The sequence below is a fragment of the Chanodichthys erythropterus genome, chromosome 16 (assembly GCF_024489055.1).
Source record: "Chanodichthys erythropterus isolate Z2021 chromosome 16, ASM2448905v1, whole genome shotgun sequence".
Taxonomy (NCBI): domain Eukaryota; kingdom Metazoa; phylum Chordata; class Actinopteri; order Cypriniformes; family Xenocyprididae; genus Chanodichthys; species Chanodichthys erythropterus.
Genome location: NC_090236.1, coordinates 42,197,346 through 42,225,071, shown reverse-complemented (window position 1 = coordinate 42,225,071; position 27,726 = coordinate 42,197,346). Strand labels below are relative to the sequence as shown.

General features: G+C 45.2%; 1 protein-coding gene across 4 annotated transcripts in view; it reads right to left on the bottom strand.

Annotated features, from left to right (window-relative positions):
• Positions 1-27,507, bottom strand: part of LOC137002333 (tensin-3-like) — a 29,157-nt gene extending 1,650 nt beyond the window's left edge. The window contains exons 1-27 of one of the 4 annotated variants that reach the window (XM_067361892.1): positions 27,272-27,507; positions 22,631-22,780; positions 22,480-22,530; positions 22,067-22,189; positions 21,920-21,984; positions 21,724-21,807; positions 21,302-21,414; positions 21,057-21,117; positions 20,862-20,937; positions 20,590-20,716; positions 19,682-19,747; positions 19,291-19,389; positions 13,525-14,232; positions 13,059-13,310; positions 12,517-12,617; positions 11,079-11,196; positions 10,902-10,979; positions 10,535-10,658; positions 1,980-2,344; positions 1,821-1,907; positions 1,614-1,745; positions 1,428-1,541; positions 1,207-1,284; positions 906-983; positions 599-767; positions 182-250; positions 65-94 (exon numbers count right to left, since the gene is read on the bottom strand). In XM_067361892.1, coding sequence (XP_067217993.1) covers positions 65-94; positions 182-250; positions 599-767; positions 906-983; positions 1,207-1,284; positions 1,428-1,541; positions 1,614-1,745; positions 1,821-1,907; positions 1,980-2,344; positions 10,535-10,658; positions 10,902-10,979; positions 11,079-11,196; positions 12,517-12,617; positions 13,059-13,310; positions 13,525-14,232; positions 19,291-19,389; positions 19,682-19,747; positions 20,590-20,716; positions 20,862-20,937; positions 21,057-21,117; positions 21,302-21,414; positions 21,724-21,807; positions 21,920-21,984; positions 22,067-22,189; positions 22,480-22,530; positions 22,631-22,780 — 3,518 coding nt within the window. In that variant the 5' untranslated portion in view covers positions 27,272-27,507. Of the gene's footprint in view, positions 1-64; positions 95-181; positions 251-598; positions 768-905; positions 984-1,206; positions 1,285-1,427; positions 1,542-1,613; positions 1,746-1,820; positions 2,345-10,534; positions 10,659-10,901; positions 10,980-11,078; positions 11,197-12,516; positions 12,618-13,058; positions 13,311-13,524; positions 14,233-19,290; positions 19,390-19,681; positions 19,748-20,589; positions 20,717-20,861; positions 20,938-21,056; positions 21,118-21,301; positions 21,415-21,723; positions 21,808-21,919; positions 21,985-22,066; positions 22,190-22,479; positions 22,531-22,630; positions 22,781-27,271 lie in introns of all 4 variants that reach the window. The other 3 variants (XM_067361893.1, XM_067361889.1, XM_067361890.1) reach the window with 3 other exon arrangements.
• Positions 27,508-27,726: the final 219 nt, after the last annotated feature.

Genomic DNA, 27,726 nt, shown 5'->3' with positions numbered 1-27,726 from the left:
CCATAATAACTGTCAACTGAAACAGTTCTGGGTTACACCTGAAACACATGATGACCGTACTCACTTTGCTGAGGTGCAGCCGTCTCGTTTCCACCTGTAAATGAACACAGACGCTTATAGAAACACAAAATCACTGTAAACGAAATGAAAATCATGATGTGGTCGAGCAGAACGGACTCACTTCCTGTCCTGAGGGTCCAGAGCACAGAATATGACTGTGCTGACTGCATAGTGTCTTCTGAAGAACAGTCTAGAAAGACAACGAGTTTCATCAGCTCCATCGACATTATTCACAACAAGCGTATGTTCGTTTATATGTTCTTCTCGAGCTCGCGCATCGGTGTCAGGTGTGTTTGAGCTGTTTTCACACTCATCTTAAACCATGAGAAACTGATGCACAACTACACAGACCATCACATAAGAAACTGCGCACATGACAGCAGCTGTAGATCATGCTTGCAACACCAAGGTCATGGGTTCAATTCCCAGAGAATGCATGAATTTGAAAAAAGCTTGAATGCAATATAAGTCGCTTTGGATAAATTGCATGAATGTAAGGTAAGATGTTTGGTAAGAATGTGAGTTAAGAGTGAGTGACCTTCTCTGGTTGTCGGTGAGCGTGATTCCCTGCGAGGAGACTTTGAAGTGCACTACGGTGGAGGACGGGAGCGAGTCTGCTCTCAGGATCTCACTGGTGGCCTTCTGCACCGCCTGATACCCCGTCAGAGACTCCATCTCCACCGAACCCAGAAACCACACGTTACAGGCTGGAAAACACACATCACACAAGCGATCTGTAGGTGGAGTCAGAGAGACTGAGGAATCGGTCACCGGTCGATGTTGGCGATGGTTGTTATCGCTCTGTTATCATTACTGCATTGCTTGCGGATGTGTTTCGGACGCACCTGCTCCTTGTTTCAAGAGTTCAGCAGCAGAATTGGTGATGGACTGTGAAGATGCGCTAACAGCGTCCTCTAGAGGATCTGAGGAGAAACAACAGTCATGTGATCAAACCAGCCATTATTCCAGAGCAGTGATGATGGGTGAAGCTTCGAAAACTTTGCGAATCATTTGAGTGAACCAGTGGCAATATAAATTTCAATTAAATATGTTTAATTTTATTTACACTATATTTCATCAACAAAATTATTTTTCACCATTTTAGTTACAGTTTAGTGACATATAAATGAAGCTGTCCTGCCGTACCTCTATCAGGAATGATGAGTTTACATGGAAGAGCCAGAGGAGTGATGGAGTGCTGACAGACCAGAGCCGTCAGACTGCCTGTGGAGTCACACACACACACACACACACACACACACACACACACACACTGACGTGAGCAATACTCCTGTATATATGTAAATGAGTGATTCCCACAGCCGGACTCTCAGAGCGGCCATCAGTGGCAGGTTTGATAGACTCACCGAAGTAGGGTTCATTAGGGCATCCCTTGAGCCGGACGCCCCTCGGCGTGCACTCGATGAGGAAGTGCCGCACCAGCTCGCTGGACGGGTCTCCTCCTGAAACATCATCAGTCCCTATTGTATATTACACTTTAACTGTGTATATAATGAAAACACCACACATCCGTCACATCGTTCTCTGCTCACCTCTCTTGCTCTGCTGCAGCGCCGATGGAGGCGCCGTCGCCACTTTCATGGCCAGTCCGTAAGCGCCGCGGAAGGAGTGACTGTCCCGAACGATGAAGGAGCCGGGCTCTGTGTCCTTCAGCACCGCTATAGCTGTGTGTGGACGGAGAAATCAGGTCAGATGAGAGTCAGAAACAGAAGTCAGACAACACAGGATTCGATCGGTACCTTGGTCTCTCGCGATGTCTGGCTTGTACCAGTATTTGGAGGTGTCCTGGACGAACTTCACCGTCAACTGCTTGCTTGAGAGCACATCTGCAACATCAGCACAGCGTTCAGTTTGGATCTCAAGCGCACACCTGAGCTCCAGCGACCGCATCTGCTCACCTGGAAGAGGCAGGGAAGAGCTGCCGTTGGCTCTGGTCTGCAGCTCCGGCAGCACGCTGGGAAACGGGATGCTCAGAGAGCTCCCGCTGTGAGGACTGGAGAAGCCGCTGGGAGACGTGGACGCCGAACCCTGCGAGTTCTCGCTGTCGTACGCCGTCAGCGGGGGGTTCTGAGGCGGCGGCTGGAAGTCGAGTCCCTCCAGGCTGAACTTTTCCTCAAACATCTGCTGGAAGACTTTGGCTCTCTGGCCGCTGAGAGGAGAGCTGTGGGCGTTCGGAGCAGGAAGAGAGTGTTGTGACGGGACAGAGGACACTGGGGCGAAGCTCACGGAGTCTGAGGGATGAGCAGAGATGGACTGTGGAGACCTACATGAACCACAACATGCTACTGTTATCCTATGAAACAAGCACTACTGGAGCTATTTCATTACCTGGTCTATGTTTTCACAGTTAAAATCATTCAGAGCGGTACTTCTGCCTACGTCATGCGTGGAGCATCACAGAGCAGTGCAAGATGAGCATTTGTGGTTAAAAGGTATATAATTTGTATTTTTTTTTCAGAAAATGTCCGATGGTTTCTCTAGATAAGACTCTTATTCCTCGTCTGGGATCATGTAGAGCTCTTTGAAGCTGCACTGAAACTGACATTTGGACCTTCAACCCGTTGAACCCCAGTGAAGTCCACTATATGGAGAAAAATCCTGGAATGTTTTCCTTAATTTCTTTTCCACTGAAGAAAGAAAGACATGAACATCTTGGATGACATGGAGGAGAGTAAATTATCAGGAAATTTTCATTCTGAAGTGAACTAATCCTTGAAAGCATAAAATCCACTGCAAAGTGTGAAAGCTTGTTTAAAGTCAGTATGAAATTATTATAATGTCATATTAAAACCATAAGTGATTTTAAAACAATTCACCAAAAAATGGTCTTATGCAGGTTTCAGTATTCATTAAGAAATATCAGAGACTGAAACACTTTGCTCGAACAGCTATTATTTGTTATAGGCTATTCACTAATATTAATGATGATCATTAGTGTGTATGTGTTTATAAATCTATTTAATTCGTATATGAAACCATGATTCGCACTCACAACTTCTTTAACCTTTAATTTGACATTTTTCTCCAGTAGGACAAAACACAGACTTTGGGTTCCCTTTCGATACTTCACTCGTACTGCGTATGGGGAAAGGTCTCCCTTTTTCCCCGCTGCTGAAGCCTTTTTCAATAACGCAGTGTAACTGCACCGTCATTGGTTCACTCATAGACAAGTTGTTGAACCAATGGCGGCGCGGCATAGCTGCGCGGCCTATGGCGACAAAGCGCGCGAATATTCCCGCCGAAATGGGCGGGGTATAGGGCTATATAAGCAGGCGTTTCGCCATAGGATTTCAGTGTTTTCTCCTTCAGCGACGACATCTACTTCTCTTCGCTGATCTCCGCCTGAAGCCGAAGAAGCTCGCCGCCTTCTGCTCTCGCCGCCGTCTGAAGAGGCTCCCGCAGCGGACTCGCCTGGACTCGCCGGTGGAAGAAAGCGCCGGCGCCCTCGCGGACTGCAGCTTCTAGCGCCGTCGCCGAGCCGCCGCCTCCCGCTTCCCGCTTCCGGCCGCTTCCTGTGCGTCCCCTGCCGCCATCCGGCGCGCCGCCTGAGAGCTTCATCCGCGGCTTAAACGCCGCTCTAAAAGAGCGATTTCCAGCGGTTTCACCGCTTTAAGAGCTTCCGCGGCCCTCGCCGCTCTAAAAGAGCCACCCAATTGCCGTTTTCACGGCAGCGGCGTCTCACGATGCCCCGCCACTCATGTGGTACTTGCAGGGCCCCCCTGCACGACGACGATGGACACAGCGAGTGTGTCGCTTGCCTGGGCAAGCCCCACGCAGACGGCGCGCTCGCTGGAGACTCATGCCCGCACTGCGAGTGTGCGAGTCTCGCTTCCCTGCGCTCGCGGGTCGCCTTCTTCACTGAGGGCGATCTCGCCGCTCGCGCCCTCCCGTCTCCTTCCTCCCGCGGTCCGGCGAGGAAAAGACAGCGGGGTAGAGCGACTCAGCGCCAGGAGTTGAGCGAGCTCACGCCGGCCCAGCCCCCGCGTGCCTCGCCCTCTCCTCCCAGGGAACTCTCTCCAGTTCTGTTCTCTCGCCCTGAGCAGCGTCCCTCCGCAGAAGCGAGTGACCTCGTCTCATTCGGGGGAACAGACGACGAACAAGACGACTCCATGTCTCTTGCGGCTTCCGAAGCGGAAGGATGGGCTGGCGAGCCGGAAGACCCGCTCCACCGCCTCCCTTGGAACCCATCGAGCATGGCCAGGGCATGGATGCCGAGCTCTTCCGCATCCTGTCTAGAGCCGTTGAAGAGCTGGACCTCGAGTGGGCCCCTCCAGAGGAGTCTCGCAGCCGCCTGGACGAATGGTTTCTGCCAGGCCGCCGCCAAGCACCTCGCCAGCGTTCAGCGCCCTTCTTTCCTGAGGGTCCACGAAGAGCTGACGAAGTCGTGGCGCGCTCCTTACTCTGCCCGCCTCCACACTCGCACCGCTCCGCCCTCACCGCCGTCGACGGCGCCGAGGAGAAGGGATACGAGTGCTTGCCACCCCTAGATGAAGCGGTGGCTGCTCACCTCTGTCCTCCCGCGGCTGTGGGTTGGAAGACGAAGAGGGCCCTTCCTTCCAAGCCCTGTCGTACCACCTCTACTCTGGCTGGACGGGCTTACACCTCGGCGGGCCAAGCTGCCTCTGCGCTCCACACCATGGCCATATTTCAAGCATTCCAGGCCAAACTCCTCCGCTCTCTGGATGAGTCTGGAATCGACGCGCCAGCCTTCAAAGATCTCCGCAGCGCCACGGATCTTGCCCTGCGAGCTACGAAGGCTACGGCCCAGGCCATCGGTCGTTCCATGGCCAGCCTGGTCGTGTTGGAGCGCCACCTGTGGCTCAACCTAACGGAGATCAAAGACCTAGACAAGACGGCCTTCTTAGACGCCCCGGTCTCGCCTTCTGGTCTCTTCGGGCCTGCAGTGGATGGCTTCACTGAGCGCTTTACTGCCGCGCAGAAATCGTCTCAGGCTATGAGGCATTTCTTGCCTAAGCGCTCCAGCTCCGCTTCTGCGTCTAGCCGCCCCAGGACTGCGCCGGCTCAGCAGAACAAACCAGCCCCACCTGCAACACAGGCAGCGCCGCCCAGGAGCATCGCCAGCGCTCGCGCCCTGCGAAGCGCCCTCCCTTCCCGAGGCGCCAGGGACCCCGGCCCAGGATTGTGCTGGACCCGGTGCCTCCGAAGTCGTTCTGATTCGTCGGACAGGAAGAGGATGGGGGACCGTCCCGTTACGACCGGACCACCCCAAAAGCTCCCACGGGTAATTTCCCCTCCGCCTCGTTTATTTCCGGGCGTGGGAAACATACTCCAAGTGACAGCTGGGCCCACACCTGTTGCGCCCACTCCAAACGCCGTTTTCACGGCGGACAAATTTTACCTCATCACAAAAAGAGCAAATTTCCTCTTCCACCCCTCGCGGTGTACGACCCTCTCAACGGCGGTCTGTCACCCAACATTATTCAACCCCTAGCCACTCGGGCCGAGGCCTGGCAGGCCATCCCCGATGTGTCAGAATGGGTCATGGGGATCGTAAACCAGGGCTACTCGCTCCAGTTTGCACGACGGCCCCCCGCTTCGCCGGGGTGCTTCAAACATCGGTCAATCCGGACGACGCTCATGTCCTCCGGGCCGAAGTCATGTCGTTGCTGGAAAAAGGAGCTGTGGAAATGGTTCCTCCGTCAGAGAGCGAGACAGGCTTTTACAGCCGCTACTTTCTGGTCCCCAAAAAGGATGGCGGTCTCAGACCCATCCTAGACCTCAGGCTTTTGAATCACTCCCTCATGAGACGGAAGTTCAAAATGCTGACGCTGAAGCAGATCCTCGCGCACATTTGCCCCGAGGACTGGTTCTGCTCGCTGGACCTGAAGGATGCGTATTTTCACATCCAGATAGCCCCCCGTCACAGACGATTCTTGAGATTCGCATACGAAGGGGTGGCATACCAATATACGGTCCTGCCCTTCGGGCTGTCTCTGGCTCCCCGCACTTTCACCAAGTGCATGGACGCGGCGCTTTCCCCTCTGAGACAGATGGGAATCCGGGTTCTGAATTATCTCGACGACTGGCTCATCTTAGCCCGTTCGCGAGACGAGCTGGAACGCCACAGATCCGTGCTCCTCAGCCATCTACAATGCCTGGGTCTCAGGGTCAACTTAGCCAAGAGCTCGCTATGCCCCACTCAACGAATCTCGTTTCTGGGAGCAGTTTTCGACTCGGTCCGTATGACGGCAGTAGTCTCGCCAGAGCGCGCCCTGGCAATTCAGCAGCTCACGGCATCTGTCACGAACAAAGCCTATCTCCCTCTGAAGTTTTTCCAGAGGCTGCTAGGGGCTGATGGCTTCCGCCTCCCCGGTGCTGCAGCTAGGCCTTCTTCGGATGCGGCCTCTTCAGTACTGGTTGAAGTTCCGGGTTCCTCCCAGCGCATGGCGGCACGGCCGCCTATGTCTCAAGGTCAATCGGGCCTGTCTTCTAGCCCTGAAACCTTGGATGGATCCAGTATGGTTCCAACGCGGAGTCCCTTTACAGGCGGTCTCACGGAGGACGGTGCTCTCAACAGACGCCTCCAACTTGGGCTGGGGCGCTGTGTGCGAGGGCAGACCGGCCTTCGGCTCGTGGAGCCACGAGGAAAGCCATCTACACATCAACTGTCTAGAGATGCTAGCAGTGATGAAAGCCCTTCAGTTCTTTCAGGCTTACTTGACGGGACGTCATGTTCTAGTTCGGTCAGACAGTATGACGGTGGTGTCATACCTGAACCACCAAGGCGGTCTTTCGTCCAGCCGCTTATGCGCTCTGGCGAAACGTCTGCTGGAATGGGCTCTTCCGAGGCTTCAGTCGCTCAGAGCGACTCATGTTCCTGGCAGGAACAATCTGGGTGCGGACATGTTGTCACGGAGCAACATCCCCTCCGACGAGTGGATGCTCCACCCCCAAGTGGTCCTCACGATCTGGGAGTTCTTCGGGAAGGCAGAGGTAGACCTCTTCGCCTCAGAAGACAACTCTCATTGCCCAACATTTTTCTCGAAGGAAGTAGATGCTCTGGCCCACACATGGCCCAGCACGCTCCTTTATGCTTTCCCTCCGATCGCACTGATCCCCCAGGTCATCAGGCGTATCAGAGAAGACCAGCACAGAGTCCTTCTGGTGGCCCCGCTCTGGAGGAACCAGGTTTGGTCCTCAGAGCTATTCAGGCTCTCTCTAAGAGCCCCGTGGCCGATTCCCCTGAGACGGGACCTCCTCTCTCAGGCAAACAGAACAATCTGGCACCCACAGCCGCAGCTCTGGGCTCTGCACCTCTGGTCCCTCGATGGGAGCCGACTAGCCTCCCCGAGGACGTCCTAAATACCATTTCTCAGGCTAGAGCCCCATCTACGAGGCGCCTCTACGACCAGAAGTGGTCAGTCTTTGTTGACTGGTGTTCAACACGCAACATAGACCCTGTGGAGAGTGACGTATCTTCCATACTGTCTTTCCTCCAAGAACGCTTGGAAATGGGGCGCTCCCCTTCCACGCTTAAGGTTTACGTAGCAGCCATTGCAGCGTTCCACGCTCCTATTGCTGGCCAATCGGTGGGACGAAACGGGCTCGTGATCCGTTTTTGAGAGGTGCTAGGCGTTTGAATCCTCCTCGCCCTCTCACTCTTCCCTCCTGGGACCTCTCGTTGGTCATAGGGGCCAGGACAGGAGCCCCATTGGCACCCATGGGTTCAGCCGACGTCAGGCCCCTAACGCTAAAACCGCTCTGCTACTAGCACTAGCATCGGTAAAGCGTGTTGGCGATTTGCAGGCCCTCTCCGTGAACCCTGCGTGCCTCGAATTCGGGCCTGGTGACTCTAAGGTCGTTCTGAAACCTAGGCATGGCTACGTCCCTAAAGTGCTCTCAGCTCCGTTTAGAGCTCAGGTCATCTCGCTCTCTGCTCTTCCTCCCTCGGCGGACGAACCAGAGCTGCAGCTACTCTGCCCAGTCAGGGCATTGAGGACCTACATAGACCGATCACAGTCTTTCAGACAGTCGGATCAGCTCTTTGTTTGTTTTGGCGGCCGCACCAAAGGGTCTCCGGTCTCGAAACAACGCATTTCCCGTTGGATAGTGGATGCTATTAACCTGTGCTACTCCTCACTGGGCACTAATTGCCCCATAGGAGTCAGGGCCCACTCCACTAGAGGAATGGCTTCCTCGTGGGCTTGGTCCAACGGAGTTTCCATCCAAGACATCTGTGAGGCGGCCGGCTGGTCTTCGCCGTCCACCTTTGTCAGGTTCTATCACCTCGATGTCCCGACCTTACAAGCTCGGGTCCTGTCGGTGTGATTAGCGGCTTCCAACAGGTCCCGCTTCCACGCCACCATAGGAAGTATCTTCCTTCAGTGTAACCATGGGTTCGGTTAGGCTTTGCCTCCGCTTGTCCTTTTGCCCCCTCTGGGTGGCCAAATGCAAGCTATATCGTTCCCAGCCGTGGCACGGCGTGGTTGAATTCGTTCCCCATACGCAGTACGAGTGAAGTATCGAAAGGGGAACGTACTCGGTTACTAACGTAACCTCGGTTCCCTGAGATACGGAGCAGTACTGCGTCACTTGCCGTGCCACGAGGCTGCGGCTCAGGGTCGTCGCTTCAGTCGATTGACACTGAAATCCTATGGCGAAACGCCTGCTTATATAGCCCTATACCCCGCCCATTTCGGCGGGAATATTCGCGCGCTTTGTCGCCATAGGCCGCGCAGCTATGCCGCGCCGCCATTGGTTCAACAACTTGTCTATGAGTGAACCAATGACGGTGCAGTTACACTGCGTTATTGAAAAAGGCTTCAGCAGCGGGGAAAAAGGGAGACCTTTCCCCATACGCAGTACTCGTTCCGTATCTCAGGGAACCGAGGTTACGTTAGTAACCGAGTACGTTTTCTTCAATGCGCGAGTGCGAACAAAGTGCGAGTCATGGGTTCAAAACAGTGTAATTTGAGCCATTTGAGTTGCCGTAGATTGCTGTAGTTCTCAAGCAATGATGGGTAATGTAGTCTTCCGGTGAGCGCCGGCGGTAACAAAACTCGTGTTCAGATGAGCGTCTCACTCGTTTGTGATAACATATATAATATATAATAACTTACTCCGACTCAACAAATCGATCTGTGGGAATGAGTCGGACAGGGTCACACAATGCTTTTGGAAGTGTCTGTCCAGTCCAGATACAAGTTAATTTGGTAGGCTAAATCTGGATATTAAGTGCATATCTTTTGGGGGAACAACATGACAAGGATATGGAAGTGTACTTCTGAAGCTACAGCTGTGAAACACCGAAACTTCCCTTCGGATTAAATGATTGCTTGGTTTACAAACTAAATGGCACGAAGGTTACCTATCACAAGGTAAGACTTTTCTACTGTTTGTTTCTAATTTATATAACAGCACTTTTCCAATGAGTAATGAATATGCGTTTCTCTCTGGCTTGGTGTTTATAGAGATGATTTGTGACATTTGCTTTCATGTCGTCATGCCATAACGTCTTGTATTTGACTTGTCTGATCACCCTACTGTAAGTGGGCAATCTCATGAGTTTGTTTAAGTTATGAGTGTGAAATATTGTGCTTATTACAGCTGGATAGAGAGCAACTCTGACCTGAAAGCCAACAAATCCTCATGTTCAGGGCTGTCTGCAGAACTGAAGGCTCCTCCATCATTTAAAGTCCCCATGAAATCAAAGTGGAAAATTCTTGTTTTTGTTTGTTTTTATGGAATATTGCAGTGTTTATTATAAATGATCTTTCCGTGCACATCATTATATTGTTAAATTAATTTGGCTCAAAGGGGTGGAAAGAGTTAAAAATACATAGGGCTGGGCGGTTTTTCAGATTTTTTTTCAGTTAATTTGAATTTAATGTTTTGCCTTGATTATATTAGACTATTTTTACATTGAGCAATCGTGATTTTGAATGAAAATCTTTGCAAACGTTAGACTTAGACAGCAATGATAACTGTGAAGAGAAGAAAATGATCCAACCACAAGATGGCGCTCTTGAATAACTGAATATCTGGGAACACGTTGTGTCTCTTAATGAAGCCACACCTCAAGTCACAACCTCCAATATCTGCTGAACACATCATCTCCTCAGAGCCAACACTGGGCCCTCAGATCAGATAAACCACCAGGCGTGCTTCTGCATCTGAAACAGGGGCTTCTGGGTTTGCGGGTGAGAAGTGAGAAAAGGCAGAGCCCATCTCAAGTCTATTTATGACCCCCATGATCTGAGATGAGTCTGCCGGACCTGAACCACGAGGAACATGAGCTCGGCCTTCCTCTTGAGAGAAAAGAGCCAGCGGGAGCGAAGCACTCATAGAGAGACGCTCACAAACAAACAATCAGAAGTCATGTGAGGCACCAGCCGTAATGTAGACGCACACTTCTTCAACTGCTAGCTCGCCATCTTTCCAACCTTTCCTTTAGACAAACAATAAATAAGACAAACAGAATGAACGAATGTACCTGTAGCTGTCGGCGAAGGACATGACCTCACCGATGGCCGGCTGGACGTACGCTGTGACAGTGGGATGCTGCAAAGCTTCATGTGAAGCCGTGTGTCCCATAAATCCTATGTTCTCTCTCAGGTCTGAAAGAACAACACGTGCACTGCTCTTTCACATCTGCTTACATTAATATACAACAATTAATTGTGAAAATCCCAGCACATTCATGTCATGATCAACCACATTCATGAGCAGTTTTTCAGGTCAGTCGTTTTTGATCAGGAACACCACAAGTGTGAAAAGCTGGAGAAAATAAAACTCTGGGTCGAAATGACTGGAACAAAACATCTCATGTTAAAACTAAGAGAGGGAATCGTGTGATTTACCGTGTTCAGCTCTATAGAATCCGAATGAAGGAGACGGAGTCGGTCTGTACGGTGGAAAGTTCATCATCACGCTCTTCACTGCACCAACACACACAGATCCATCACACTTACAGTACATACAGCTGACATATGAAACGTGTGTGTGTGTGTGTGTGTGTGTGTGTGTGTGTGTGTTACCGTATGGAGTGGATGGTGAGATGGGGAACGCTGGCGTTGTGGGCATCACGTCACTGCCGGTGTCCAGTTCAGTGTGAGAGGAGTACTGAACACCGTCTGCTCTGAACACTGCTGCACACTGACACACACACACACACACACACACACACACACACACACACACACACACACACACACACACACACACACTGGAGTTAACAAGCAACTCACCTAATGCCGGAGGAATAAAGATTGTTTGTATTTTCCCTGTTGCTTGGAGCTGGAGTGTCTGTTAAATGAATCATGTGATCCTGCGGAGCTAGTAGTGAATCACAGAGTGTGTAGCGTTCATTTCATTAACGAAAACTATGATGAAAACAAGACAACATACTGTAGACCTCATTAAACACTATCTGTGGCTAAATCAACATGCAATATTGTTGACGAAAAAATATGAGACCAAAATCTCTATATTTGTTTCAACAAAACAGAGTAGAATTTTTCTTTCTTTCTTTCTTTCTTTATTTATTTTTCTCAAAAGTTTTCTCCCAATCGGAGCTTTTCTCTTAATTGGACACATTTCCTGCCTTTACATTTTGGATGCTTATAGTGTGATGATTGGTTATTTTGGACACATGCAAATGAATTTTGAGTCAATTTGTTCACCGTGTGCAATCATCAGTTGGTAAGTACATTTGTGCAATATTGTTTTTTGAGCGTGAGTTTTCCCTGAAGGTATAGCGGCATGTTTCTTATGACTTTTTATATAACTGATAGTGATGCGTTTGTTAGTTCAGCTTCTGATGAATTTTGGACCGATATTAAGCATTGCTGAAAGTTGTGAAATTGTGATTAAAGATAAAAGGCTCAAAGAAATTAAGTTAGCTTTTATTGACTGAAAAAGGGCTTTTTAGAGACCGCAATGGAGGAATCGGTCTAGTTGCTGTTAAAAATTCAAACACGGATCTCGACTGTATTGTGGTTGTGACCTCTCTGTGCGGCAAGTATTTTTATTATTATTTTAATTTTTTTCGAATTATTTGAATTACTATCACTGATTCTGCTTTCAAGAGAAGATTTTGAGTTTTATTAGTTTTCATAATGTAGAGTGTTAGTTTCTATGACAATATTCTAATTCAGAGTAAATGAGTAAAATAAAGCATGTGTATGAGTCGACGTTCTCTTGATTTGTGCTTATAGGTGAAAGTGCAATATTTCTGATCAAATGCAAGGAAATTTCTCTCATGACAACAGTCATGATCAGTAATTAAAAGCAAAAGAATTGAGATTATCAGTTTAACCATTATATAGCATAAGTAAAAGTTTAATTGGCTAAAACTAGAGTAAAATGCCCAGTCTTTTAGCTAACTTTAACTTGACTGAACACTGGTTGAATAAATCTAATGAAAACTAAAGGACATTAGACACTGAATGAAGCAGCAGACGGGACGGGCTGTACCTGTGAGTGAGGATCAGCGCTCGGCGTCAGTGTGTGTTTGTGATCCAGAGTCCAGGACGAGTGTCCACGAGCTCGGCTGAGCTCCGTCACATCACCGTCCTCTGAGGAAACACAGGCACAGTGCTGTCAACACATGAACAAGGACAAACACACGGCGAGGACAAAGAGACTGATCACACTAAACATTATGATTGCTTTTAGTGTATCATGAATAAAAACACAAACTCATGTGGACTAATAACTGACACAACTCATGTTAATACTGTCAATGGTCAACAGCTGGATAAACGCATCACAGAAAATGTGAAGACAACTGACCGCACAAAAGCTGTGACTTCACACACTATTAACTATTATTTCATGCTTATTTTATGATGTATGAATTATTCTGTGCTTATTTGTGTTACACCGGTGTACTGGTTAAAGATCTGAGCAGCTACTCAAAGGTGTCCAGTTTAAACCCTGGAAAGGCTTGTTTCTCTAATCTGATCTGAACTACGAGAGCAGCAGAAGACAGCAGCGTTTGATCAGTGTGATCTTACCCATCTGATGACTCCTCTCTCTGCCGCCGTCCTTCTGCACGTTACCGTTACTGTCCGGAGCTCCGGCTCTCTTCAGTGAGCTGGATTTGGTGGAAATGGGCACAAAAGTGGGGTCCAGATCCAGAATGAGCTGGTTGAGCTGATGAATGGAGTTGTCGATGTCCAGCGTCAGGGAGCTGAACTCGTCGTCATGTTTCTGCTCAGGCTCTTGGCTTTGAGGGGTTTCAGGACTCGCTGGAGGCTTGTTCTGCTCTGAAAACAGCCAAATGACCGTGTCACTTATATTGGTCTAATTAAAAACCATGTTGTCTTTACTACCCCCCCAGATGCTTGTTCCAAGATCCCTGTAATCTTTTTTTGTCTTTGAGAATTTTTTTTATTAATATTAAATCAGCATTTGAAGTTTTAACCAATTCATAAATATGATCAAAGAAAAATGAAGTGTGATGTTTTCCGGTGTGCTCACCAGCGGGTTTGGGCAGGAGCTCCTGCATGTCGTTGTGGAAGCGCTGCTCAACGGCGTCCACCTCTGGCAGGTACAAGTACTGCTGCGCAGCGACCAGCTGCTGTTGATGGACCCACGTCTGTGTGGAGTATCCGCCGTGCTGGAACAGATGTCTGGGACCCGGAGAGCTGACGGGGAGGGACGCGCCTCTGTGAGGGAAGCCGGCTCTCCGCTCGTACTCGTCCATGGCCGTCGTGTGCTGCTGCGCGGACTCGTCCATACGGCCGGGACTGCCGAAGCCGTCGGACAGCAGCGAGTTCTGGCTGCTCTTGTGATAGGACGAGGAGAGCGTGCCCAGACTGTCCACGCTGTACAAGTCGTGCCGCGAGGTCAGGACTTCATCGTCCAGGATGTCCGTCTCGCGCTCTTTCGGCCGAGAGCGTCCGTTTATGTGAATCTGCGGAGGGCCGGCGGTCAGCGCACAGCCTCGGCTCGCCTCGTCCACACCGAAGCCGCTGAGCAGCCGCTTGAGCTCCACTCGCTCCTGCTGGCTGGGCTGCGGCGCTTTCGGCCCGGGCGCGGGCCAGCAGTCGGTGCGCAGCGAGGCGCTGGAGAGGCCGGAGTCGGTGCTGGCCGAGAGCGTGTGATCGGGGCTCCGCTGGGATCTGGAGGACGTGGAGACCCTGCTGGAGTCTCTCTTCACCGAATATCTGTCCAGGAGCGGAGCCGCTGGGGAGGAAGAGATGGACGTGACTCACTGATCGACAAGATAAACACTGCATGAAACGAGCAATAGGACATCTCACTCTGCTCATGCATTTCGTGGCACTTTGTTACATTAAACCACATTTATCCTAATGTGAACGCAATTCAACTTTAACTGCTTTTTGTCATGAAATACTGTATTTGGTGTCATTACTTGTTACACTTCATTACATTTACATTTACATTTGGCAGACGCTTTTATCCAAAGCGACTTACGTTGCTATACAACTTACGTTGTTATACTATACATTTGTATCTCAGTATGTGCAATCCCTGGGATCAAACCCATGACCTTTGGCATTGCTAGTGCCACGCTCTAACCACTGAGCTACAGGAAAGCAGTGCTATTTTTTGTATTGTATTGTATTGTAATTTTAAACAACTCTTGAAGATACCTAGTGTAGAGGATGATCTAACCTCGAAGGGAAGCATATTCCATAGTCTTGGACCAGTGACAGCAAACGCGCATTCTCCTTTGGATTTAAAACACACTCTTGGGATCGCTAATAAAAATTTGTTTGAGGATCTCAACATTAAATGTGATTTGTATGGCTCAATGAGCTCCACCAAAATATTCAGGCACCATTCCATGTAATGCCTTAAAGACATGCGTCAAGACCTTGAATTGGATCTACACTGGTAACCAGCCTAATGAAGACAACAGCGGAGTAACATGATCAGTCTTCTTAGCCTTCATAAGCATTCTAGCCGCCGCATTTTGTACATTTTATCAGTGCTATTTTAATATCATTGCTGCACTCTTAAAGTTTTTGTTTTATTGATCTAAACAACAGTGTTTCTTGTGCTTAGGAAGACTCCAGTAATGCGCTGCTTCTCGCCTGTTTTCCTCCAGATCTGCTGAAGGTGAGTTAGTTGACCGAGACTCAGGGGGGGACTGTTCTTCCATATATGGAGATTGGAATGTAAACACAGGGGCGGAGCATAAGGAAAGAGGGCGGGGCTGATGATGTGTTATTTGACACAACAGATCTCTGATCAGTCTAAACACAACATACGGTCATATACTGAAAACACTTAAAGTGCTAAGATTCAGTTCATTCCAGGGGCTCAGGGTTTGACTGGTACATTTCTCCATTGACAGCTATTTAAAGTTTTTGTGTATTCTGAGAAATACATTTTTTGGTAAGCATTAAACACTAATTTTACTTATTAGATGTTTGATCAGTGTTTGTGTCTATATATTATACCAGTACCAGCCTTGTTTTATGGACAGCCAGCTTATAATGAAGTAAAATGGTAACACTTTACAATAACAGTACATGAATAACCATGAACTAATACCTAAATTAATAGTTACTTCAACATGAACTCATGATTAGTTAAGATATGAACTAATGAAGACTGATCCTTAACTACGACAGGAGTCATAGGGATTCATGCATGAAAACAGCAACCTTAACTACGCGTTAATACATGTTTGATAATTAATGCATTAATTAACATTTAGGGGTAAACTAAATAAATCAGCCTCCATAAGAGTAAACAAGAAGTACTCTGAATTTGAATTAAACATGATTTAATACTGTCATAATTTACACTATAATATGATAATCTGCCATCTGCAGCTTTGTGACAAATAATTGCAATGGCACATGATTATTTAGCCATTAATTACATAGATCTGTCTAATCAAATGTGGAAAATAGACTAACTACCACTAATAAATTCAATTTGATCTAAACTGTTTTCTGATTTTTATAGTTCATTTACATTTAGTCATAGCTAAATAGGCCTAGTTTATTCCCGGAACTAAAGTATGTAGGGTTTGTTTCTGGCGGGACACTCATTAGTGGCGCACGCTAGGTGTTCTCTTGCCGCGTTTGTTGTGTTGCTGCCATTTTAAACTAATAAATGTTGACTGCTTTGGTAAGCCGAATTAATAATTAAAGACATATTTACATGTATGTTTTATTGGGGTTTTCAGGAGGTTATGTGCAGTTATTAACTGTATTTGTATTTTTGTCATTTAAATGTATATGCTTTGATTAACATTAGCTTGTGGACGCGCGCGATTTTTCATGTAAATGTGCCTTATGTGTGTCTTTACAGGTATGTTTATGGCTTGCTTTCAAGTCCATATATGTTTAATTATATAAATAAAAATAAAATACAAATACTTTTTATTTTAGTTTTTTGTACCGGGGTGTAAAGGAATAAGGATGGCACTCTATAGTGTTTATTCATATATTAGTTAATGATGTGTGATATGTGCATCATGTCATGACTTTACTTGAGGGGGCACATCATACTTAATTCACTGTTAACTACTTACCAAATTCAGCTCATGATTATCATTAACTTACTATCAAATACACTTGTACTAACACAACTATATAAGTATTCAGCCCAGTTGAGTGATGTTGTGTGACTTTTCATAAAGTCAGAGAATGGAGGTACAGTATGATCACGGCCTGCGTCTGGATGGAGAGTGAACTTCTGAATCTGATCCCAGCAAACGCTCCCTGACCTTAGTTCATGTTTCCTGTTATTTCCGGTTATTTTTTGGGGAACCGATTCCTCAGGAACTGATGTAAGTCACAGTAGTTTTGTTTGATAGGAAAGAATATCACAAAACAGATTAAGACCTTTTAAGATAAATAGTGTATTTAGTATTTTATATGTTTGATAAGGAGGGTCAGTGAAAATAATGGCAAGCTAATCCTGTGCCTTTCTGTAATGTTTATAATGAAGCTGCTGATGTCAGTAGTTTAAATTCTGACAATAATAAATTGTTTAAATTTATTTCAAAGTCCAAATATGTATTATTCCTTCTTATAGAGACTGTTTGATTTAGTTTACCCTAAATGTTAATTAATGCATTAATTATCAAACATGTATTAATGCGTAGTTAAGGCTTCTGTTTTCATGCATGAATCCCTATGACTCCTGGATCACTCTTCATTAGTTCATATCTTAACTAATCATGAGTTCATGTTGAAGTAACTATTAACTCAGGTATTAGTTCATGGTTATTCATGTACTGTTATTGTAAAGTGTTACCAGTAAAATAAGCAGACACCATATAGATTATATCCGATTGGTTCATGAATCAGACATCACTCAATGAGGCTGTCCTGAAAGCCCAAGATGAAACAGGGTAACTAAAAAAAAAGTTGAATGTGAAATGACAAAGTAGAACAGTTCTTCAATCCAAAGATGAAAGCAAACTTCTCCACAACTAACACATCATACAGGCCTTCAATTAACAGAGCCTAAGATCACTCTCTCATTGCTAAACGACACAACTGGGCTGACAGAGGAGCAGATGTGCTCAACACTCAGAGGAATGTCCGGGTTCAGTGTGAGTTCAGCTCCATCAGCGTTCATTAACACAGAAAATACCTTGACAATCCACTGACAGCTGAAATAAGCACAGTCAGCAACTTTGAGGGTTTCAAAGCAGGAATGCGAAGCTCAGATTTGTAATAAAGCACCCAAGATGTTAAAACATTAATACAAGATATATTTTGTTAGCTGGGATTGAAGCCTGAATATTCATCTCAGCAGTGTTCAGTTAGAGTCAGTCTAACATTTCACCTAAAGTTAGCAAAACTCTGCATTCTTTCTTGGCTTTTCAGACACATCTTGAGGTAGGCCGTGGGAGGAAGTTATATGGTGTTTTCTTTATGGTGTTTTGTCATCAGAAGCAGCCAGAATTAGACAGCAAAAACAAAACACTGTAATTACAATTCCAGTCCCTCTTCCTGCCAAAGCCTCAGTATCACAACTGTGTGAGTCAACAACACTGACCACAGTTCAGCTAAACCAACACTGACGAACACTGCTGTCACTGTGTGAATCAAGACTGGACCTTATCAAAGCCTTCATTACACTTGATGCTGATTTCATAATGTCTGTCCCAAACGATTCAACAGAACTAAAAAAAATATTTTAATGGAGAAAATAACGTTTTCATTTTTGCCCCACCATGATGCTTAGTTGTTGTGGAGGGTTTCCAGGGCATTGCTATGTGGTTGCTAAGAAGGTCTGGGTGGTTTCTAGGTGTTTTTATCCTGTCTGGTGTGTAAAGAGTCACTCCTGATCCTCTGGTCTGTAGATGTGTCTCGAGTTCCTCTTTCAATGGACCAGCTGTTTTCTGGTCCAGCAGGTGAAATCGGTCACTTATTAAAGCAGCAGCTCATTCTCCTCAACAAACATACTAGGATTGGTCATCTGTTCAAATCAATTGCACAAACTATGAGCAATAGTAGTGTACTTAAACTAAAACCTAAAATCAAACTTTATCTACTTGTGCTAGTTCCTCTAACCCATGGACTGGCATATAAACAGATGCAGAGCTCAGAGATGTTGAATTCCTGTGAGCTTTAAGCGTTTGCGTGTGAAAACAAGGCCTGAATCCGCCGCAGGAATGCACAGTTGTCTGTTTGTGCTTGATCAAACCCTCTTCATTAAAGGTGCTGGAACTTGTTTCCATGAATATGTTTTATGTAAAACAGCTGTGGGGGACCTGTGATTTTGGCCAAACTATTCCTGTGTTTGCGAGTTAAAGAAGGGTGTGAATTCTGCGGGACACATGGAAGTCCTGCCATGAGCCTCACCACAGTCAGAAAAAGATGCTGGACCTGTGGGGTGGTTTTAGTGTGTGGGTGAGGGCACGTCCTGTGTGTGTGTGTGTGTGTGTGTGTGTGTGTGTGTGTGTGACAGCACAGCCACAGTACAGAAAAAGACACAGACAGAGTTTTGCCCAACTATGCAAAACAACAAATCAAAGTGTTGTTCAGGGGCAACACATGAAGATAACATGTGCTTCAGACAGGAACAAAAGTGTCAAGCAGTAACAATACTAGTATAAGGAATTGAATATAAAATTAAAAGTCCCTCAATAAGTCTCTCTATCACTGTTTGAGTGAGTCATTGAATCATTGACTCAACCGATTAATTCAGAAAAAAATTATGGGTAAGTCATTGAATCATTCACTCAACCACATTAGTTTCAGCATCAAATCTTCCTTTACAAATAAGGATTCGGATCTTTCCTACCTTCACTGCAGATGTTCCCATAGGAGTCCCATTTAGAGAGTGAATCCGTGCTGGTGTAGTCGACGGTCACATCTGGACCGTTCACCCAGCGCTCTGAACCTGTCAGACACACAACAGACTGATGGTTAACAGTTGTACCTGAGATGTGCACATCACTTCGACATAGTCAGTTAGCTTCATTTATATAGCTCTTTAAAAAATACAGGTGGCTTCACAGTGATGAACAGTTGCAAAATTCATTAATTATAAAATTAATTAATTATGAAGCTGCTCTACAGAAGATAATAGTGTCATTATTCTGATCTATTCAGTACAAGTTTTGTTCTGTTGTGAAGAAATGTTAGCATTCAACAATTTTAGCATTAGCTGACGATAATACATAAAAACAAACCTGAAATTCGTTCTGGGCCATCAGAGAAGACTAGCTCCACTTTACCATAATCTGGAAACCTGGCACCTGAAATTGAAACATAAAAATATCAACAAAACAGATGGTGATACACATAGAAAACAAATCTGAACCCCTCTGATACTGTTCTGAACTGAACTCAAACCTCATTTAAGACCAAGGATTAATTACGCTTCACTAAGAAGGCACTCGCTTTAATATTTAGACAAAGATGTTGAATGAAAGCTTCATAAAAAGTTGCAATTACCTTTTCTTTTTTTTAATCTCACAATTCTGACTTAATTTCTTGCAATTCCGAGTTTATATCTTGAAATTCTGAGTATATATCTATACTCAAGGGAAAAATTGTGAGGGGAGAAAAAAAGTCACAGTAACACTTTTTTTTTTTATTTAGACATTCTACTACCTATAAGTGCCTTGTCAACTATATGACAACTCTAATACAGCCTATTAATACTCTGATCGTTAGTTGAAGTACTTGAAAAGTTCCTTATAGTTAGTAGAATGAAGTGGACCATCGAAATAAAGTATGACCATTACCTTATTTACAAGCTTCCATATAATCGAGCAAATGCACATTTTAACATTTCAACATTCTAATTCCAAATGAACTAATGGCTACTAATACTAATTGATATATTACTTATATATATATATCTCTATGACAAGAAATAATGGCGTATTTTAAGTCTGTTTTGCTGCAATATGAAAAAAATCCTGCAAAACGCGCCGGCGCGTTTTCGGACCTCAGGGAGTTAATGAGAGTTAGTTGACATGTAGTTGCAGAGTTACTATCCAGCAACAACACGTTTTAACATTTCAGCATTTTAATTCCAAATGAACTCATGACTACTGCAAGCATCTGTAGTGGTCAGGTGACCCGCGCTGACCTTTGTTGGCGTGCTCCATGTCGTCCTTCTGAAACACGAGGCTGTAGGCCTGAACCGCTCCCGTGTGAAACTGAACTCTGAATATATCGTCTCGCTCAGACCGGCTGCTCTGATGGAAGCACTTCACCTGCAGACAGACAGACGGGCAAATATTAATATACATTATTATTCAGTATGCTAGCATGTTTAAATGGTGCATAAATCACTCGCTTGTTAATGACAGACATATATTAATAAGTTAAAAGTGTGTTTGTTTAGAGGCTTGTCAGTACCATGATGTCTCCCTTCAGCAGCTGTGCCGGCTCCAGGGCCATACAGATCCTGTCTCTGTGACCGGCTCCGACGCGGCTGACAAATATGCCAATCAAACCAGGGTTATCAGACAAAATACATTTTCATTATTACTTGAAATAAAATATGAATGCAGTGATGCTGATGATCAGATCAGCTGAAGTGAATAAACTCACTAGATTCCTGAGACGTACACCACCTGCATCGCCTGATACACCTTCACATAAGGCTGACACCCTGAAAAACATCACGCAGGAGTGGCAGCAGGGTTAGATCGTAACCCAAGACAGCACAAGTCGAGTCAGCTCCACAGTAATAAACAGGAAATAACAGTGTTAATGTTGTAAACTCCATCAGATATGAGACAAATTCAGCTCAGTTGAGTTAGTGTTTTTGTTCTGATCCAGTAAAGCAGACTGACCCGTGCTGGAGTCGAAGCTGGGGACGCCGTGAAGGATGACGCAGTGCAGGAAGAGAGGAGATGTGTTCATCTTGATGGAGCCGCTCAGGAGACTGTTGAGGATCCACACGTACCTGAAGAAACACCAGCAGAAAGAGCTTCATCCACACTGATGATGATGGAGATCTTCTTACACACATAAAGCCTGCTGTATCAAGGCATCAACACATCTCCTACACTCCTTCTCTCAAAAGATTCATTGTTTAGACTGTTTTATCAAGTAAAAGTCTTTTAGTATAATTGCACAAACGTTACTCAGCTCATCAAGGCTGAAACGCAAAGAATTACTGCTAATGTTATAAAAACAACAGAAAGACATGGACAGGATGACAAAGATATCAGCAGAGGAACTCATTATCTGCAGATCTACATGTGTTGCTCACCTCTTCTGAGATGGAGTCATCAGCGCAGAAACCTTGTCGTCGTAGAACTTCCTCATGGCGAAGCGGTCTAACGCCTGATCTGCACTGTCAGGACGAGAGGACGCACATCAGGACACAGTCCATCTACAGAGTATGCAGCCCTACATCTGATTTAGTGATTTAGGGCTCTTCAGAGGCACGTGAAGAGCGCTAGTACCTGGCAGAGACGTCTGTGAAGTGAACGAAGGAGGAGATGACGACTCCGATCCTGCCCTTCCCACCCTGGTGAATCAGAGAGAGGTGAAGCGTTACTGACACACACTGATCTTCACAGCATCTCAGCACACGTGTGAAGGCGTCTCACCCTGCAGTGAATGACCACCACGTGCAGCGGGTCAGCGTTCAGCCAGTTCTCTATGGCCTTACAGATGGTGCAGATCTTGTCCAGAGGAGGCGCGTGGAAGTCTGGCCATCCCGTGTCCAGAGTCTGAGGAGACCAACACACACACGCTCTTTTATAAACAAGCGTTTGACATCATGTTTCAGAGTCTGTATGAAGTCATGCTCTCTTAAAAATAAAGGTTCTTTATTGGCATTGATGGTTTCATGAAGAACCTTTAACATCCATGGAGACTTCCCAAGGTACTTTATAGTGGAAAAAGGTTCTTTAGATTATTAAAATGTTAACTGAAATGGTTCTTCTATGGCATTGCTGTGAAAACCTCCTTTTAAGAGTGTGTGAATTGAGTTTGTAGTGAAGCGGATCCTCCACACTACCTTCGGGTTCATCTTAGTGAGCTCCTGCTTTCTCTCCGACAGGTTGATCACCTGGAAAACCAATGATGGAGAGTTAAAAACACCCAGACCCTGCTGAAGGTAATGAAAGAAAGCTCTTTCTCCGGTCTGTAAGTGTCATGGCCGCTCTCACCAGATAGTTGTCGGCGTGTTTGGACTTGAGCATGCGTGTGACGTCTCTCAGGTTGCGCAGGTATGTCTCCTCGAAGCAGTCCTGAGGGAAGGACACCGCGATAATGCGCTCCGTCACATAGGTGAGGTCAAGTTCATATCCCTCCTCCATCTGCAAACACAAATCACTGCAGCTGAATCTCACACCAGCAGCACATGGAGAGGCTCATTAAAACCACTGAAAGATCACTGGAAACTGACGAGATCAGAGATCAACCGCCTCATGAGACTCACTGCAGAAAACCTGAAATCACACCAGACCAGGACATACTAAATAATGTTTTAACTAATGTGTCAAAATGCAAAAGTGTTTTGGTGAGCTATAATCAAATCAAAATAATCAATGGAGAACGACTTTGTACCATATTTTAGGGACAAACTTGTACCCAGAAGTGAGCTAAATCTGACAAAAATTACCAAAACTTTCTTCTGCAAATGTCCAAATATATTAAAAAACAAGAAAGGGTTTTCTGTGAGAGTTAGTATGTGGGTTAGGGTTAGTTCATAACTAGCTGTTTATAAAAACAATAGAAGCCTCTGGAATGTCCTGATTTAGATAGCTGGGTAAACGTGTGTGTGTGTGTGTGTGTGTGTTAGGGTCAAGAGGTCATTCAAATGTGACAACACTGGACTGTTAAATTAAATAAGCATATTTGCTTTCGTAATGTGATTAAATCAGAACTAAGACACCTGACAACACCTCATACTGACTCAAATACTCTTACTGACTTTTATTTCAATAATGACAACTCAAGTTATTGATTACTTTAAAATTGTAAAAAATTTAACCAAAAGGAAACTAGCAAACCAATAAAAAAATATAGCTGCATATATATATATATATATAATTAAAAATATATAAAGTATAACACCTATTAAAAAATGTAAGGATAAAAATGTAACAAACATGTTTTAAAAACATATTTAAAAAAAATAACTTTTTAAAAAAAAATAAAAAAATAACACTTTAAAATTTCTTCCCTACACTAAATCATGCTGGGCTGAAAATGGACAAACCCAGTGACTGGGTTAAATGTTGGGTTAAATAGTTAAACCAAACTAAGGTTTAAAAATGTCTGTATGTCTGGCTTAAAATGAACCCAGAATAGCTTTAAAAATCAGACACATAATTACTAGAGGCAACAATAATAATCAAAATGTGAACATTTATTAATAAGCAATTTAATGTTTATTGTTTAATTATTATTCATAAAACATATTAATAAATGATAATTTCCAACATACTTTGGGTTCATTTTAAGTAACAATACAGTCATTTTTAAACAATAGTTGAGTTAAATAAAACAAAAGCAGGTTGAGCAAACATTTAACCCAACTGCTGGGTTAAAACAACTCAATCACTGGGTTTGTCCATTTTCAACCCAACTTGGGTTGTTTTTTAACCCAGCATTTTTGCTGTCCATAACTTTTGTGTTCAAAATGTACAAAAATTATATAATGAGAATATACAACATGAATCCATTTTCCAAACCGTGTTTTTGTCTAACCCTGAATCATTATGGTACACTTATAATAAGTGTTTATATTCGGACTGGTTGGACCCGCCGCAGAGTATCACAGTAACTGCGTGACTCGCCATAGACATACACGGAGAAAAGTAGATCCGGCTAGAACGTTCCTCCGCAATACGCGTGCAATTCTGTTTATTAACCGCTAGACGGCCAAAAATCGTGGACTGCTGCTTTAAAATAATTGTATCATGTTGCTGCAGGATCAGCAGAGGCCAGTCAGCTTTGTCATGTGGTAATGGTGTGATTGCTGCATGTAAAGCATCAGCCTGCGCCGCCTAGAGTTTCATGACTGAACTAGATATTTTATGATTACCAGTAACTCCTGATCAAAATACTGTAGGTCAGATCATTCAGAAGATCAGATAATCACAGAGGAGGGCCTGACTGATGTATCTGAAGGACTACGTTCAGCGTACGGATGTGAACACTTCTGCTAATGTGCTTCAGTCCTCTCCCAGTGTTGTGTCATTGACGCTCTGATCTGAAGGTGAAACAGGAGCGTTCGTTCTGACGCAGCGACTCAGACGTGTCTCCGCAGGCCTGCCGCACATGCCTGGATGAAGGTGTGTCGGCCTCAGGAAGAGATTCACCTCCTGCAGGCACGAGAAACACAGACCACGTGTCGCTGAGATCCGGGCCTGTGAAAACAAGCTGCTGCTGGATCAGGTTTCTGTAGCCTTCAGCAAGATGAAACGCACAAGAGCAAACCCACACAGAGTCCGAACCGGCAGACTGCAGTCAACACCGCGACATCCCGGCGAACACGGATCCTTCTCTCAGCGATGAACAAACGTTCTTCCAGTAACATTAATAGAACGTTTGTTATCTGGTCTTTAATCATGTTCTCAAACCGTTACCACAGAAACATTATTGATACATCGTTCATGGAATGTTCGCATTTTAGTCTTTCTACTTGTTTCAGAACGTTCAGACAACATTCAAAAGTAACGTTTCCTCAATGTTTGAAGAATGATGAAATATAATGTTCTCTTAACGTCATTCATGTGACCAAGAAAAATGTTTTTAAAACATGTCAAACTCTGGACATTTTATGAGAAAATGTTAGAAAAACGTAGTTTTGTTAGCTGGGATGTCGTAGAAGACACTGGCAGAAGCAGAAAGAAAAGAGGACACGGTGACGCAAACACACCTCAATGCATCAGACGAGATTCATATTCATGAGAAACAGCAGATGGTCAGATCACACACATGCTTTGATTGACAGCTCACAATCCTACTGGATACACACCTGAAGCAGCTGAGAGGACCACACACACACACACACACACACACACACACACACTGTGCCTCCACACACTTACACTAGTGATCAGTTTGGGATTATTAAATGTTTTAATGTGTCTCTAAAAGAGTTTCTTCTGCTCAAGGCTGCATTTATGATCAAAAATACAGTAAAACAGTGAAATATTATTCAAATGTAAATCAGCTGTTTTCTATGTGAATATATAGTAAAGTGTAATTTATTCCTGAATTTTCAGCATCATTACTCCAGTCTTCAGTGTCACATGATCCTTCAGAAATCATTCTGATATGATGATTTGCTGCTCAAGAAACATTTATGATTATTATCAGTGTTGACCAGTGCGGATCTCTGCATCGGCCATTTCAGGGACAGACGCTTAACTGGAGAAATTACTGAAAGTATTTGTAGAATAACTGAATAATTATAACTTAATGCTGATTGTGGATATCATAAGTTTAAACTGTTTGATGTCTTACAGTATATGAGGCTGAACTAATGCAGAGGCGAGATCTCAGATAAACTCAGTCAACGCTTCATTCAGCTCATGACACATTTATCAGGTTCATCTGAGTCAGTATTAGTTTGCTGGCCACTCTCAGTTGTTTCAGTGTCAGTAACAGTGTGAAGTGGAGCGAGGTGAGGAGACGTGCAGGAATGATGAACACATCCACATCCGTCTCAGAAACCGTCCTGCTGGCTCTAAATCTCTTTAACCCTCTCTGTTCTCTCTCTCTTTCACATCCGCTGCAGTTCATCTGTCTGTCTCGTGTCTGAAGCGTTCCTCTCTGTCCCGCTGCATCGCTGTACATGTGTTCCTCGTTTATGTGTGATTTACTACTGCAACACAAAGACTCAACGGAGCCGTTCCTTCTTGGGTCAAACCGAGGATCTGCAGTGAGAACTATCAATGAAAGTGACTGTGAAGGGTGTGTGTGTGTGTGTGTGTGTGTGTGTGTGGAGGGTGGAGACACTGAACATTCCTGGAGTAAAGCTTCACACAGCACTTGTCATTAAATGCCCAACCCTGAGGACAGCAGACGCTTCAGCCACACATCAACAATCCTCCATGACTCCTCCAGCACAGCGCTGAGATCCAGTGAGAGAAACTGAGGCTTCTGTGAATATCTCAGATGTTGCTCTGGAGACACAGAAACTTTCCTCCTGCAGAGTTTCCAAACAAACTCAGATTCACCAGGAATCACAACTCTAAACTCCTACCGGACGATCCCAGCAGAGAATGATCTCAGAACTTCAGCTAACGTTCTCTCAAGCTTTATAAACAAACGTTCCTCCTGTAACGTTTACAGAACGTTTGTTCAAAGTTATCTGGTCTTTAAAAATGTTCTCAAAACGTTAGAACAAAAACTTTACCTATACATCATTCATGTTACTACTTGTTTCAGAACGTTCAGAGAACATTCCTGTAATGTTTGAAGAATGATAAATCAATGTTCCTTTATTGTTCACATAACCAAGAAAAAAGTTTGTTTTTAAACATTTAAAAAACTGAACATTCACGTTCAGAGACTATTCAGAAATAATGTTTAGTGGGAACGTCAGCACAACGTTCTTAGAACATATTTCGGGACACTACAGGCTCAGTTGAGATTTTAGGGGGGAAACCCTGTGATACTTGAATGAGACACAAGTGAGAAGCCCATGAAGATCTGGAAGAGAAACACACACACACAATCTCACACACACACAGATCCGAGCCATTCAATACAGCTGTCATCAGAATCAGTAAAAGCCCAGAATGCCGAGTGAAGCCTGATCCATGAGGACAGAGAGAGAGAGAGCTGCTTACCTCGGCTGGCTGGAGAGTGTGTTGGTCTTGTGTAAGAGACGAGAGGAAACTCTCTTCACGTCGTCATAGTTCAGCTGTAAATCTGCTGCAGGCTGCAGGAACGAGAGACTCACACTTTAGTCCAGGATCTCCGAGCAGCTCATTGCTTTCTCATTAGTCTCTCCTCAGCTCAGATCCAGAGTTAGTGAAAAGAAAGACGGATCCTCCCTCTGCTCTCGTTCTCCCTCCACTGCTGTTCTCTGCTGTTCCCATGAGCCTCTCGCCCTCCCTCACACACACACACACACACACACACACACACACACACACACACACACACACACACACACACACACATGAGGATGGGGGAAGGGACTCCAACAATACCAGCAGATTCCTCCACACACACACACACACACACACACACACACACACACACACACACACACACACACACACACACACACACACACACA